Genomic DNA, 16016 nt, shown 5'->3' on the forward strand with positions numbered 1-16016 from the left:
TGAGGGTTAATGGGGGGAGGGGGGTTGGGGGGGGTGGGATTATGGACATTGGGGAGGGTATATGCTATGATGAGTGCTGTGAAGTGTGTAAACCTGGCGATTCACAGACCTGTACCCCTGGGGATAAAAATATATTATATGTTTATAAAAAAAAATAAAATTAAAAAAAAAATTATATCCTGGAAGTGAATGTCTTTTAATTTTTATTTGTGTATTCAAGGCACCTGGATGGCTCAGTTGGTTAAGTGTCTGACTCTAAAAAATTTTTTTTCTTTTCTGTATACAGTACAAACAGAAAAGTGCACAAAGTATACAGTTTAATGAATTTTTGCACAAACTGAATGCACTCAGGTCACCAGCACCCAGATTAAGAAATAAAACATAATTAGCACTGTAGGCACCCCACCTAACACCCCTTCTGACACTACCCCTCCAAGAGTAACTAACCATCCTGATGTCCAGCCTTAGAGATCACTTTTACATATTTTGTATTTTGAATGGAACTGCACAGATGAATCTTTTCTATCTGGGCATCTTTTCCTCAACACTGTATTTGTGAGAATCATAGATACCATTGTGTGCAGTCCCAAGTTTTGTTCTCATTGCCGCATGATATTCCATTGTATGAAGATACTCTGATCTCTTTATCCTTTTTTTTTTCCCCACCCTGAGAAGGAAAGGCATTGGGAGATTTGGAGCAGTGAAGTGACATTATGTATATATATTTGCAGCAAGGGAAAGGTTTAGAGAGAGAGCAAGCACAAGCAGGGGGACTGTCAGGTAGTGGGGGAAGCAGGCTTCCTGCTGAGCAAGGAGCCTGATGTGAGACTCAATCCCAGGACACTGGGATCATGATGACCTGAGCCGAAGGCAGGGAGGCTTAACCCACTGAGCCACCCAGGCGCCCCAAAGAAAAGTCTTACTCAGGAGGCAGCCAGCCAGATAAGGAGATGGGAAGACAAGCCTCAAATCCAGCGCCTAACTGATACTTTTAAAACCTCCCTCTTGCTGCTGCATAAATAGATGAAAAGGGCAAGGAGCTTTATAGACTAATTAAGGAAGCTGTTGGAAGATCAGGTGAGAGATGGTGGTAGCTTGGACTAAGGTAATACTGGGGGAAGTGGTAAAAAGTGATCCAAATCTGGAATATTTTGACTGTAGTTCCCGTAAGCTTTCCTGATAGATTGAGTGTGAGTATGAGAGAGGAGTGAAGGGTAACAAATGTTTCTGACCAGAACCAACTGACAATATCAGTTGCTATTTGCTGCTGTGGGGCTGGGAAATCATGTGCCTGATTTGGGGTATTTTAATTTGAAATGCTTATTTGTTTTATTAAAGATTTTATTTATTTATTTGAGAAAGAATGAGTGAGAGAGTGCATGAGAGAGGAGAAGGTCAGAGGGAGAAGCAGACTCCCCAAGGAGCTGGAAGCCTGATGCAGGACTTGATTCTGGAAGTCCGGGATCATGACCTGAGCCGAAGGCAGCTGCTCAACCAACTGAGCCACCCAGGCGCCCTTGAAATGCTTATTGATCTCCAAATGGAGTGTGCAGTAGGCAGCCTCATATACAAACCCAGAGTTGACGGAAGATGTCCAGGCCGAACACACACACAGTATATAGATGGCATTTTTAGTGTCACCGGACTCAGCGTGATCACTGGGAAAGGGAGTATAAATGGAGAATCCAGAGTCCGGGGTACTCTAATATTAAAGATGGGGTTGATGAAGGGGACCCAGATTGAGAGACGGAGAATGAATTTCGACTGGTCTGAGAAGAATCAGGACAGTGTGTGGACCCTGGCAGCCAAGGATTTATCAAGTTTCAGATGAAGAGAATGGCCCTCTGTGTTGGTGCAGCGGATGGGTCAGGCAAAAGGAGAGTCAGCGAGTGCCCATTAGATGCAGTAACACAGCATGGAGGTCATCGGATAACCTTGACAAGAGAAAGTGGAATGTGGAGATAAAAGCCTGACCAGACTATGTTCACGAAAAAAGGAGAGAAAAGGTTTGAACACTACAGGAAGTTTTGATACAAAGTGGGGCAGAAAAATGGGGCAGTAGAAGGAGGAGGGGATAAGATCAAGAAAGAGGTTTACTTTCTGGTAACAATGTGCTCGCATCCTGATGGCAATGATCCAGTAGGGAGGGAGACTGCTGATAAAGGAATAAGGAAGGGAGACCCCCTGGTGCTATGTCCTTGAAGCAGAGAGGGATGGAATCTGGATGGAGGGGTTGAGCTTTGGTAAGAGCAATGGACCATTATCTATGGCAACAGAAGGGAAGATGGAGTTCTTGGCCACTAATGCTGGTAGGTGGATAGTGAAGGTGGAACTTGTGAAAATTCTCTTCTAATTATTCTCCCTTCCTCCACTCCTTCTCACTGTTTCTGGGATGACCTCCCTAAAATGCAAATTTACTTATGTAACTCTCCCACTAAACTGTATTTATATATTTTTTACTTGTGTAACAGTCTAAGGCTAGAAATGTTTTATTATTTTTATAGAAAGGTAAATACTTCCATTATTTTTCCAATTTCATTAATGGTTTTAGTCTACTCACGTTTTATATTTTATCTTGCATCAATTTTGGCATTTGTATCTTTTGTTTTCTTTTTATCTTTTGACCCCCTCTTCACCCATTTCTCTCACCCCGTCCCCTACCACCTGCCTCTGGCAACCACTTTCTCCGTATCTATGAGTTTGGCCTTTTTTGTATTTTTTGGTTTTGTTTCTGTTTTGAATTTAATTTCCACATATAAGAGAGATCATACAGTATTTGTCTTTCTCTGTCAGACTTTCGCTTAGCATAATGCCCTCGATGTTCATCTAGATTGTCACAAATGGCAAGATTTTGTTCTTTTTTATGGCCAAATAATATTCCATTAAATTTATATACCATATTTTCTTTATCCATTCATTCATCCATTGATGGGCACCTCGGTTGTTTCCATATCTTGGCTATTATAAGTAATGCTGCAGTGAACATGGGGTGCAGATATCTTTTTGAGTTAGTGTTTTTGTTTGCTTTGGATAAATACTGAAATGGAGTTGCTGGATCATATGGTAGCCCTATTTTTAATCTTTTGAGGAATTTGCATACTGTTTTCCATAGTGGCTGCACCAATTTACATTCCACCAACAATGCACAAGTGTTCTACATCCTCACCAACATTTGTTATTTCTTGTCTTTTTGATAATAGCCAATCTAATAGCTGCTATGTGATATCTCACTGTGGTTTTGATTTGTGTTTCCCGTGATGATTAGTCATGTTGAGCATCTTTTCATGTGTCTGTTGGCCACCTGTATGTCTTCTTTGGAAAAAAATGTCTTTTCAGGTTTTCCATACATTTTTTTAACCAGGTTTTTTTTTTTCTTTTCTTTTTTTTTTTTTCCATTGGGTTGTGTGAGTTCTTTATATATTTTGGAGATCAGCTCCTTATCAGATATCATTTGCAAATATCTTCTCCCATTCAGTAGGTGCCTTTTTGTTTTGTGGGTAGTTTCTGTCGCTGTCCAGAAGCTTTTTTGTTTTGATGTAGTCCTAATAGTTTATTTGTGCTTTTGTTGTCAGATTCAAAAAATCATCACCAAAACCTCTGTTGAGGAACTTAACCACCTACATCTTTTTCTAGGGGTTTTACGGTGTTAGGTCTTGTATTGAAGTCTTCCACGCATTTTCAGTTGATTTTTGTCTATGGCAAAGATAGCCGTTAAGTTTCATTGTTTTCCATGTGGCTGTCCAGTTTTCCCAACACCGTTTATCAAAGGGATTGTCCTTTCCCCATTGTATATTCTTGGTTCCTGTGTTGTAAATTTACTGACCATACATGTATGCATGGGTTTATTTGTGAGCTCTCTATCAGTGTGCTATTGGGGTTTGGGTACTTTTCAGTTGGAACTACTCCAAATAGTGCTGCTATGGTAGTATGTAAACATACCACAATCCATTTTGCTGCTATCAGCTAGGGCTGCCATAACAAAATACCACAGACTGTGTGGTTTAAACAATAGAAATTTGTTTCCTCATAGCTCTGGAGCCTAGAAGCCCAAGATCAAGGTGTTGACAGGATTGGTTTTTTTTTGAGGCCTCTCTTCTTGTCTTGTGGTGGCCATTTTCTGTGTCTTCACCGTCTTCCCTCTGTGTGTGTGTGTGTGTGTGTGTGTGTGTGTGTGTGTGTCCTAATCTCCTGCTTTTACGAGGACACCAGTCAGATTAGATTCAGCCCCCCTCATGACCTCATTTTACCTTAATCACCTCTTTAAAGACCCTACCTCCAAGGACAGTTGCTTTCTGAGATGCGAGGGCTTAAGACTTTAACGCGAATTTTGGGGGAACAACATTCAGGCCATAAACAGGGGCATTTGTGTAGCTTGTAGTTTGGGGCTCTTGGAAATAGTGCTGCTGCAAGTGCATAGACGAACATGTCTTTTTGGTGAACATATATGGACATTTCCGTTGGGTGCAGGTCTAGGAGTGGAATTGCTGGCCCACAGAGAATGCATGTGTTCAGATTTAGCAAATGCTGCCAGAAACTATTCTGAAGGATTATACCAATTGATATCCTCATCAATTCCCTTTCACAGTGGGTGCCACTTATGGAAGAAGACTGCAGGAAATGTTCTGAGGACTCAGGAGTCCGCCTCCCTGAGAATTTCTCTGTAAGTCAGCTCTTTGGCAAGGCGGTTGCAGCAAGAAAGATCAACTATCCCATGCTTCAGGCTGCTCTTGCGCTCAGAAAGAAGGGTAAGGAGCCAGTACTGGCTGTTCTCTCAATCAGCCGCACTAGAACCCTTGGGAGGGTTAGGTCAGAATACATCCAAATGTGTTCTGAGAGCACAGATCTTCTGGACTTTGATGGAAAGCCATTCTTAAAAACAGCCCCAAAGTAAGTTTTATCAAATGGCCAAAAACAGCACTATCAGAATAGTTGGGGAAAAAAATGAAAGTATTTTACTTAATAGAGCAGTTTGTGCCAGAGACTGCCTTGTGAGCAAAATTCTCTCCCTCCAGTGACACTTAGTAATGACCATAAGGACCCAACCTCTTATCACAGTGATTGAAAATCAAGGCCTTTAAAGCAACTATGATCATTTCAACCTCTAAATGTCAAAGCGACTGAGCTGTGAGCTGGCTGACATGAACTCAGAGGGTGTCAAATGGTCTGGGACGTGGGATCAAGTTAATCCAGTAGACATTTACATAGTGTCAGAGCCCAGCTGTTTGTCACAGGCATATTTGAAATCATTCTACCCACTTAACAGTAGACTTCCAGGGTCATGGCTGAGCCATCCCATGTCCGTGTTTCTCACTCACGTTTCATGCAAAGGGTCTCACCATTGACTCATCAGTGCCTTATTTCCAGCATCCCCTGCTTCTTCCCCTTCTTGGTTAGGGAGAGAAAGCCGGGGGGAATAATGCTATCTTTGTCGACATTCCTCTAGTTTTGAAATGGGAATGCAGTCTCCAGAAGCCAAGGCAGGAATTTTGAAAGAGAATGGAGCAGAGTGTTCAGTAACACCGACTTGGCAGGAGCCCTGGAGGGCCAGTCCAAAGGCAGGATTCTGAGCCGGTCCGGTTCTGCCTTCACTGTGTAGCTCTGGGAACCTCATGATTGGTCCGAGCTTCTGTTTGCTCATATGTAAAAGTGGATGGTGAGGTCTGTCCTGCTTACTCCCAAGGTGGCCAAGGGCATATGAGCTGATGAAAATCACAATCTCTTGCGCTACAGTTGTAAGGAATATTTAGCAATAGTGTTTCTGTCAGTGTTTCTGGAAGCCCTTCACGTACCCGGTTTGCTTACTCTCCTGTCTCAGTGTCAGGAGGTGCTTATGGGTAAAAATGGTTCTTGTCCCGCATGTCAGTTTAGAAGCTGGGCATCAAGAAGTTGATGCAAAGAAGAACCCTGTGTGGCCCCTTCTTTGGGGTTGCCTGTGGGGGGTAACTTGAGCTTCTCAGAGCAAAGTTCTGTATCTGGTCCAGTCACTGGTGACTTCTCATTCAGGCTACACCACCTGCGTCCTCACCAACGACTGGCTGGACGACAGCGCTCAGAGGGGCAGCCTGGCCCAGCTGCTGTGTCAGCTGAGGCCGCACTTTGACTTCCTGATAGAGTCATGCAGGATCGGAATGACCAAGCCTGATCCTCAGATCTACAAGTTTGTGCTGGAAACCATGAAGGCCAGCCCCAGTGAGGTATGTGGACACTTCTTTTGAGTGAAAGAGAATGTTCTAGAGATAGTGCACATAAGAAAAAGGGAGGAGGGAGCAGGTGGAAGACTTCTGGGGCCTAGTGGTTTGATGCTTGGTCCAGCGGCAGGTTCCCATTCTCCCAGGCCAGGACTTCCATGGGCATGGGCCACTCTCTGTGACTTTTATAGGTCAAAACAGGTATTGTCAAACTGCTAGACCAGCTGCCTCAGTTTGCCTACAAAGAAGCATAGACCCTGGGAGATTTTCCCAAGACCACAAGGCTGGTAAGGGTCACCCTACCAAAGGGTGAGTTCCAGTATTAGAGCTGCCTCCTCTAGGCACCCCAAAGTTCTGTCTTCATACTGTCTCTAATTATCTATTCAAAACTCTGCTTTCTTTGTATGCCCCATCTACAGTTTTCAAAAAGGCAATTAGACCATCCTTAAATACCTTTCCCCGATGTTTCTAACCCTCTCTTGTTGGCTCTACCCCCTCCACAAGCTGGTGGATGGAACCCTGAACTCCCTCATGGGGAATCCTTACAGGAATCCTTACCGGGTTCAATCCTAGAACCCGTCCTCTCTCCTTTTAAACTTTGCTTCTGCTCTTCTCAACCCCTGGATTAAGCCTTGTAACAGTGCTCTGAATTTTAATATGCCTATTAATAAAGATCTTCTCACTTCTGGCTTTTGGGTTGGATGAGCTTCTTAGAAGTCTGGGCCTGCCCTAATCCAAGATGATAATGCACTTACGCTTTTTTCTGTGACTTTAAGGATTTTTTTTAAATTCTAAAATTTAAATATTTGATCCATTCAGAATTTATTTTGGGGGAAGATGATGCGAAGGAAGCATCTACTGTTTTCCCCCAAGTAGTTAAGATAATTATATAATCTTTTAAGTACCATTTTTCCTTGCCGGGTGGACAACACAAATTGTCATTTATAATTGGGTTCATTCCTCAGCTCTCTTCTATTTCATTGATATGTCTATTTCTCTTCTAGCACCCCACTTTTTAGTTTTACCTTTCGTAGCTTCATAACTGGTTTTAGTATCTGCCCTTATTACAGTGCTTTTCCAGATTTGGGGGCGGGGGTCTGTTCATACATGTTGATTCCCTAGGTGAATTTTAATGTCACCCTGATAAGTTTATATCCTTCCTTAATTTTTTTTACAGTTTCAGAATTTAGGCTGAAACCCACACATGTCTCTGGGAATCTGTACATCTCTCTGTGTTTATGGATATTTTGATGTAATTCAGTATTTGTAAGAGTTAACAAATATATGAAGAAAAAAGTAATTCTTCACCTTGTCATCACAAAAAAACCACTATTCCCATTTTAATGTGTGTCTTTCTGGTGCTGTCCCTCCCGGGTGAGTTTTGCTTTGGATGAGAGTGATGCTAGTGTCCCTGCTATTTGGATTCAGGTTGTGTTCTTGGATGACATCGGGGCTAATCTGAAGCCGGCCCGTGACTTGGGGATGGTCACCATCCTCGTCCGTGACACAGATACAGCCCTGGCAGAACTGGAGAGAGTAACTGGGGTGCAGGTAACTCCTGGGGTTGCGCTGGGTTGGGTTTCCTGCCCCTCCTCTGTGTTGAGGGGTGCAGGAGACACAGCAAGTGAGGGGGGACTGTTTCCGGGAGTTCGATGCTCCTGGCGCAGGATCCCAGCTGCTCACCTCCTGGGTGATATATCCAGATGGAAGAGAAGATCAGAGAAGGAAGGGGATATCTGATCTAGTACTAAAGGAATACTTAGATAATGTCCAGTTGGGTCATATCCTTGAACGTGAAGGAGGCTGGGACAGTGTTCAGGATTGGATGGATGTCCTCAGTGGTGGAGAAAAACAAAGAATGGCGATGGCAAGATTATTTTATCATAAAATAAATTATTTTATCATAAAATAAATTATTTTATCATAAAATCAAAAAACTGCTGTCCTTGAAGAACTTCTTTCTCTGCAGCCGTGAGCAGAAAAGCAATGCTCTGAGAACAACAATCTATACTAGTCAGAGTCGGAGGAACCAAGACCCAAGGGAGGAGCGGAGCCTTTGAAAGCCACCAGACTTCACTGTATTTATTTATTTATTCTTAATTTTTGAATTAAAAAAAAATTTTTTTTTAGACTTGACCTCTTAGAGTAAATATTGGGAATTTAGCTATTAGGTCTGCCCCAGCGGGGATAGGGAGCCCAGTCCCCTCCTGGTCTGGCTGGTCATACTGCTGGTACACGCGAGTGGTTGAAACCATCTGTCACAGAGAGGATGGGGTGCCCTTCATGATGCCGCAGGAGGGCTGCCTGGGGATTAGCCCCTTCTGTTATTTTGAGTTTGCCTAAGATCTCCATTCCGCTGGATCGCACTGAGCCCCAGAGTGCTGGTGGTGGTTATACAAGGCTTTGGCAGGAATGCAGTGCTTGGGAGAAGGGGGTATACACCTGGCTGAGCCAGCTGGATGGCCCAGCCTTCCCAACGTGCTCTCAGAGGGCACTGTGTCCACTTCCCTGAGCTGCCATAAAGTACACAGACTGCATGGTGGAGACAGCAGTCTCACCAGGAGGCCAAAAGTCCAAGATCAAGGTGTTGGCAAGGGCAGTTCCTTCCGAGACCACTCTCCTTGGCTTGTGGATGGCCGCATTTTCCCTGCATCTTCACATGGTCTTCCCCGGTGTGTGTCCAAATGTCTTCTTCTTTTACGAGGACACCAGCCAGGTTGTATTCGGACTCCAATAGGCTTGCTCCAGTGACCTCTTTTTTTTAACTTTAATGACCTCTTTTAAAACCTTATCTCCAAACACAGTCACATTCTGAGGCCCTGGAAATTTAGACTTCAACAGATGAATTTGGAGGGGACACAGTTGAGCCCCCCCCATGGTAGGGACAATTGACTTTTCATCTTTTTTTTTTTTTTTTTAAGATTTTATTTATTTATTTGACAGAGATCACAAGTAGGCAGAGAGACAGGCAGAGAGAGAGGAGGAAGCAGGTTCCCCGCTGAGCAGAGAGCCCTATGCGGGGCTCCATCCCAGGACCCTGGGATCATGACCTGAGCTGAAGGCAGAGGCTTTAACCCACGGAGCCACCCAGGCGCCCCTTCTTTTTTTTTTCTAAGATTTTATTTATTTATTTGAGAGGGCAAGCATGAGTGGGGGAGGGGCAGAAGGAGAGGGAGAAGCAGGCTTCCCACTGAACAGGGAGCCCCGTGCAGAGCTGGATCCCAGGACCCTGAGATCATGACTTGAGCTGAAGGCAGGCACTTAACCGACTGAGTCACCCAGGTGCCCCTGACTTTTCATCTTTAATGAATAAATAAAAATGTCTGTCTAATGACTTCACAGCCGTAAAGTTGTAAATTGTAAAGCCGTAAATTGTCCAAGCTCGATCTGTCCTACAAGCCTAGAAGTCTCATGCAGCAGACGAGAAAACGTCCCAGACTTAGAATCCCAGCGTCCACCTGCTTGTCCCACTTACTAGTTGTCCCCTCGTCATACGAGTCACAGATAACTGTCCTATAATTGGGAAAGTAAGCCATGCCTCACCTGTCTTCTCCAAAGTAGGGAGAAGCTATAAGGAAGGATGAAAATTATTCCTTATTTTTTTAATTAACATATAATGTATTATTTGTTTCAGGGGTACAGTCCTGTGAATCAAAAGTCTTACACAATTCACAGTGCTCACCATAGCACATACCCTCCCCAGTGTCCATCACCTATCCACTCCATCCCTCCCTGCCCCCCAGCAACCCTCAGTTTGTTTCCAGAGATTAAGAGTCTCTTACGGTTCATCTCCCTCTCTGGTTTCATCTTGTTTCATTTTTCCCTCCCTTCCCCTGTGATCCTCTGTCTTGTTTCTCAAATTCCTCACATCAGAGAGTAAGACATCCACTAGGAAGCCAGGGATACCTCAGCAGAAGGGCCCCAAGGGACTCTAGCCCTTGGTCCATGTCTTGGCTCCCTCAGGCCAGACAAGGCTCCTTGCCATCAAAGGACACCCAGCTGCCCATCCCTCCTGCCACACCCTGAATCCTCTCCAGGTGCCACGGTCGTAGGGGGCTTGCCTTCTGATTCCCCCACTGAGGACGTCTATGCAAGCTCTTCCATGTTTAAAAAAGGAGGTACATTTCATAGTTTATTTCTCGCACCTAAGAAGTTGGAGCTGCTTCCTTAGATCACACCTTTGGGACTAAAGATGAGCGATCTAGCAGTAGGAGTTGCTAATATGTCACTTCCTGTAAATAAGTTCACTTACTGTCCTTTGTCATTTCTATCTGAAGACAGCTCACAGGAATAACGTGAAGAAGCCCCTTAAGGACCTTTTGTTCAGGGATTTTGTTCTTTACGTAGATATCATATAAGATGTTACCTATCCTCCTGGGACTCCAGACAACCCCAGCTGGGGCCTGTGGGCAGAAGGCTCTTACTGGCCGACCTCTGCCTCGTCCCACCCCAAATTTATTTGTGTTAAAGCCTCAGAATCTCAGAATGTATTTGGAGACACAACCTCTAGAAGAGGTGATGAAGATAAAATGAGGTCATTGTAGGTGGGCCCTAATCTAGTACAACTGTCCTCATAAGAAGAGGAGATCAGGACACAGAACGGAAGAAAGACCACGTGAGGACCCAGGTTGGAGGTGCAAAGCCAAACAGAGAGGGCTCAGGAGGAACCAAGCCTGAACCAACCAAGGTGTTGGACTCCTGGCTTCCAGAACTGGGAGACGTAAACGTCTGTTGTTTCAGTCACCCAGCCTGTGGCACGTGATTATGGCTGCTGGAGCAGACTAATACAAAGGCCCAGAGCCAGATTTTGGCCGGCGTGAGGGAGGGACCCTTCAGCGGAGCCATTCAGTGATGCTCTGTGAACTTCGCATTCCTGATGGTGTCCAGCATGAGCCTGGCTGACCACTTGAGGAACTGCCATAGGGAAGAATTATAGTCACTGAAGTACGAAATCTCAGCGTTTTAGAGCAGATGGTGTTTATTTCTTGCTGGTGTAAAAAAGTTTCGGGTGGTGGTGGCCAGGGCCTTTGCTTAAGGCAGCTATTCAAGGACACAGGTTTGATAGAGGACCCACTGTTCTCCCCTTGTGTTTTCCTGAGTCACACCAGGCTCTCAGCCAGAAGCGGGGGGCAGTAGAGTATGTAGAGAATTGCATGGGGATTTTAACGGGTGAGGCTGACAGGCCACGCTCTTCTGTCCGAAGGACTCGATCATGGGCTGCACTGAACTGAAAGGGAGGTGGAGATGAATACAACTGTGTGCTCGCAGGAGAGGGACGGGGCTGGGCAGGGAGGACTCAGGAGCCCATGGCACAGGTGCCTGTGCCAACACTCTGGACTTCTGGAAACCGTCTCTGAGAACGTCTCCCAGAAGGAGGCTGCTGCTTCTCTCACTGTCCCTGTTTTCCTTCCAGCTTCCCCGCGCCACAGCCCCTCTTCCAATCCCATGCAGTCTGAGCGACGTGAGCCATGGGTATGTGCCGATAAAGGTATGTGAGCGCTCCCTCCCAGTCAGCTGATGCCTCCCTCCATCTACAATGACCTGCAGGGACATTTGTTAAATATCAAGGGTACCTGAATACCCACTGTTCACAGGAAAATAATATTTCTCCATCTACTCATTCCTTAAAAGTCAGAAGACAAGGGTCATGCCTTAGGATATGCAAAGCAGTGTACAGATGTGGTCAGACTCCTGTGGGAAGACAGGTCATGTGAGGCCTTGAGTAGCCCAGAGTGCTAAAGTGCGTGTGCCTGGCCTGTGTTCTGGGGAGAGCTTGTTTTCGTCTAGCAGATACTCATCAAGCACTGCCTTGGTGTCAGGCTTGGGCCAGATACGAGGGATGCAGTGAGGAACAAGACAGACCCATCCTCAAAGAACCCATAGCGAGAATATAGAGACAGAAGTGGTCATTAAAACATCCAGTGGTCAGGGTTACGGCAAGGCCAAGGCCATGTGCAGAGGGGCCCCGACTCCTGATCTAGCCAAGATACAGAGTAGGGTGTTAAAATGTCTTCATGGATTCACCCTGGAATCTTTTCCTTTATTTGTCATTGGTCCCATTTAAATGGGAAGCGACCTAGAGCTACAGGTCAGTTCATACGCAAAACAACAAAACAAGATGGGACGGTTGCTTGGGGCCAGATAGAACCAGTGTGAATCCTGGCTTTGGCACTAAGTTTACAGATTTAGATACATTATCGTCACTCTGAATGTTTGCATACACAGCTTTATAACGAGGTGATGCTGATATGTCCCCTCTGTGTTCTTGTATGGATTACACTTGACCCTTGAACAACATGGGTTTGGATGGCGTGGGTCCACTTATCTGAGGATTTAGTAGAGTGCAGTGCTGTAGATGTGTTTTCTCTTCCTTGTGATTTTTTTTTCCCCCCTTGTGATTCTCTTAAGAACATTTTCTTTTCTCTAGCTCACTTTATAAGATTATAGTATATAATATACATAACGCAAAATAGACGTTCATCACCTGCTATCAGTAACACTGCCAATCAGCAGGAAGCTAGTAGGAATTGAGTTTTTTTGGGGGGTCAGAATTTATATGCAATTTCCGACTATGCAGATGGGAGGTCAGTGCCCCTTATCTCCACATTGTGCAAGGGTCCACGGTCATGGAAATATTACATGCAGACCACGGGGCATTGTACCTAGTGACTCCGTGCTCCGTCAACTGTAGCTGATGAAGAGGAGAGCTAGTGGCGTGAGCGGGCAGGTCTGCCGACCCAGGGGAAGCCCTGCTGCCTGGAGGACAGCCCCTCAAGGATTTATTATTTGTTGTTTGTGGGGCACAGAGAGAAATACTGAGATGAGTGGAGGATCTAAGACCTCAGGAATCTTGTAGTCTACATGAGATACACATTCCCAGCTCCTGCAGTTCCAACCCAGGACAGGGTCCTTGTCTGGTAGCAGTGCTCCGGCGCTCTTGGGATGGGCTCCGTGAAGGTGGAGGCTGTACCGGGGAACGTTCAGTGGTAATGGTGAAGTGGGCGTGAAAGGATGAGTGGGAACTGGATAGTAAAAAAAGGCTGAAGCTACTGTGAGCATCAGCCCAGCACCTCCTGTAACCCTGGGTGCTGCTGAAGGGGTGAACGCTTCCTGAGGTCCCTTAAGACCTTGTTTCCAGTATCAGTGAGGATCTGGGGCTCTCAGCCTGTGGCCTGGGGTCTGGCCTGTGGCCTTGTGTCTTCAACCCCGTGGACATAATCCTCTTGAGGCTTGTAGGTCTGGTCAGTTTCAATACATTTCTCATTTGACCTTGAAGGAGGGTGGTCAGAACCGCTTTATCACCCCCTCTGTCCTCACCCCAAATTAAAGGCCTGGGGCAGTGACCTCAGGGGAGCCCCAGCCAAGCCCCACTCTCCAGGGTGCTATTCCATCGATCTCCACTGAATACTAATGCCACCCAAGCTGGGTTAGGTCTTTCTCGTTTTCTGGCTTTTTGGCAATTTTATTAACATATCATTTAAAGGATGGGAAAGTACATGCATTTGCTGAGCTACTCGATGCTGAGCAGCAAAAAGGAGTCTCTTAGTTTAGGATCCATTTAGAGCAGGGGCAGGTTAGGATCATGTCACCAGACATCAGTACTACAACACTTTGCAATATAAGAAATAGAATTAGATCCTTCCTTTGCCAAGTACTAATAGACAATGAAACAGATTCTGATAAGACTGTAGACCACGATAGAGCTTGTGAAATGTCAGCCTCATGTTTTCTCGAGCAGAAGAACTCGCTGGGAATCATGAATGAAACTTCCTATTTGGAACACGAGCTTGGAGTAATCTGAGATGCAGCTTTGTAGAATTCTTCCAACTGAATTTCCATATGCAAATCTTATTTCTCCCAGTTATTTCCATTAGAAAGTTGGAGATACATACTTTTGAGGGAAAATAGGGCACTCTGATTGGATACTGCTTTAGTTCGTGTGCTTAGACCACATGGTAATAATTGGAGGAGATTAAGTACTGAACTAAAACAAACCATCCCAAGCTTCCATTGGCTCAACATCAGGTTCATTCCCTGCTTGCCAGACACCCCATTGTAGGGTAGGAGTGGGCTCTCTCCATGCAGTCAACAAGGATCCCGTTTCCTTTCTGTTGGCTCTTCCTTGCCCAAGGCCCAAACTCTTCAGGTACAGATGGGAAAATGCGTGGGAGGTTTATGTGGGCCCAGGTGTAGCACACATTTCTTCATTCTCATAGGCCATTGGCCAGAACTCAGTCATATGGCCACACCCATTGCAAGGAAGTGGACGGAGGTCTGGAAAATGTCATGGGCCAGGGAGAGAACACAGACATTGAGCTCTAGTAGGCTAAGACCCACAGCCCAGAGCACTAGAAATGTAGCAAAGCTTGGAAAAGATTTTGCATTCAAGTGAGAAACATTTTTTTAAACAAAATAATTCCACACGTTAACATGAATATTGGCCTTCTGTGTTCTTATAAAAGGCTTTATTGCAGTTTGGCCAGTTGTGTCTTCTTGAACATCTTCTGGCATCGGGGCCTTGAGCTGAGAAATTATGAGGTCTGGCAGTACCCGGAGGTGGCCCAGAGCGGTCTGCGGAAGACGAACTGGTTCTGTCCAGCCTGGCACTGTGGTCACTTACTGTTCACCTCTCTTTGCTACAGCCTGGGGTGTGTCTGCATTTTGTGGAGCTAGGTTCTGGACCTGCTGTGTGTCTCTGCCATGGATTTCCTGAGAGCTGGTTCTCTTGGCGGTACCAGGTAAAGGAAACTGGGGGAAGGTCTGCTCCAGTCAAGGTGAAGGGAGAGGAAGGTGTAGATGGTGTGGCCCAGTGTAGAATGCCATTAAGAAGCTGAAACCTCTGAGGGTTTTGAAGGGGCGGGGGGTGGGAGGTTGGGGGAACCAGGTGGTGGGTATTGGGAGGGCACGTATTGCATGGAGCACTGGGTGTAGTGCAAAAACAATGAATACTGTTACGCTGAAAAGAAATTTGAAAAAAAAAATGTAAAAAAAAAAAAAAAAAAGCTAAAACCTGGGGCACCTGAGAGGCTCAGCGGGTTAAAGCCTCTGTCTTCGGCTCATGTCATCCCAGGGTCCTGGGATCTAGCCCCTCGTCGGGCTCTCTGCTCAGTGGGGAGCCTGCTTCCTCCTCTCTCTCTGCCTACCTCTCTGCCTACTTGTGATCTCTGTCTGTCAAATAAATAAATAAAATCTTTAAAAAAAAAAACAAAACTGAAACCTTGGGGCACTTGGGTGGCTCGGTTAAACATCGTCTTTAGGGGTGCCTGGGTGGCTCAGTGGGTTAAAGCCTCTGCCTTCAGCTCAGGTCATGATCCCAGGGTCCTGGGATCGAGCCCAGGATCCTGGGATCGAGCCCCGCATCGGGTTCTCTGCTCAGCGGGGAGCCTGCTTCCCTTCCTCTCTCTCTCCTGCCCCCCTGCCTATTTTTGTTCTCTGTCTGTCAAATAAAAAAATCTTAAAAAAAAAAAAAAATCTGTCTTCAGCTTAGGTCATAATCCCAGGGTCCTGGGATCGAGCCCCGCATCGGACTCCTTGCTCAGTGGCGAAGCTGCTTCTCCTTCACCCTCTGCCCTTTCCCCAGCTCATGCTCACTCTCTCCCATGCTCTCTGTTTCTCTCTCTCAAATAAATAAATAAATAAAGTAATTTTTTAAAAAAAGAAGAAGCCGAAACCTTACAGTGGAGCGTCATCTCCAACGATGACTGATACCTCAGAAATGTTAGAGCCAGAGATGGGTCCAGACCTCAGAGCTGTGCTAGACAACATGCCATCTTTGCAGATGAGAAGAAGGCAGATTCTTCAGTACTCTTTATGCCACCTGCTGGGAAG

At 45.6% G+C, this 16016-nt stretch overlaps 1 protein-coding gene across 4 annotated transcripts in view; it reads left to right on the top strand.

Annotated features, from left to right (window-relative positions):
* LOC111152645 (epoxide hydrolase 2) overlaps positions 1-16016 on the top strand; it is a 61163-nt gene that overhangs the window by 9247 nt on the left and 35900 nt on the right. For all 4 annotated transcript variants that reach the window (XM_022511206.1, XM_022511215.1, XM_022511198.1 and 1 more), the window contains exons 3-7: positions 4586-4745; positions 6004-6194; positions 7617-7739; positions 11602-11676; positions 14831-14926. In XM_022511206.1, coding sequence (XP_022366914.1) covers positions 4586-4745; positions 6004-6194; positions 7617-7739; positions 11602-11676; positions 14831-14926 — 645 coding nt within the window. The remainder of the gene's footprint in view (positions 1-4585; positions 4746-6003; positions 6195-7616; positions 7740-11601; positions 11677-14830; positions 14927-16016) is intronic.

This window comes from Enhydra lutris, unplaced genomic scaffold (assembly GCF_002288905.1).
Source record: "Enhydra lutris kenyoni isolate GAN:26980312 unplaced genomic scaffold, ASM228890v2 scaffoldscaffold3, whole genome shotgun sequence".
Taxonomy (NCBI): domain Eukaryota; kingdom Metazoa; phylum Chordata; class Mammalia; order Carnivora; family Mustelidae; genus Enhydra; species Enhydra lutris.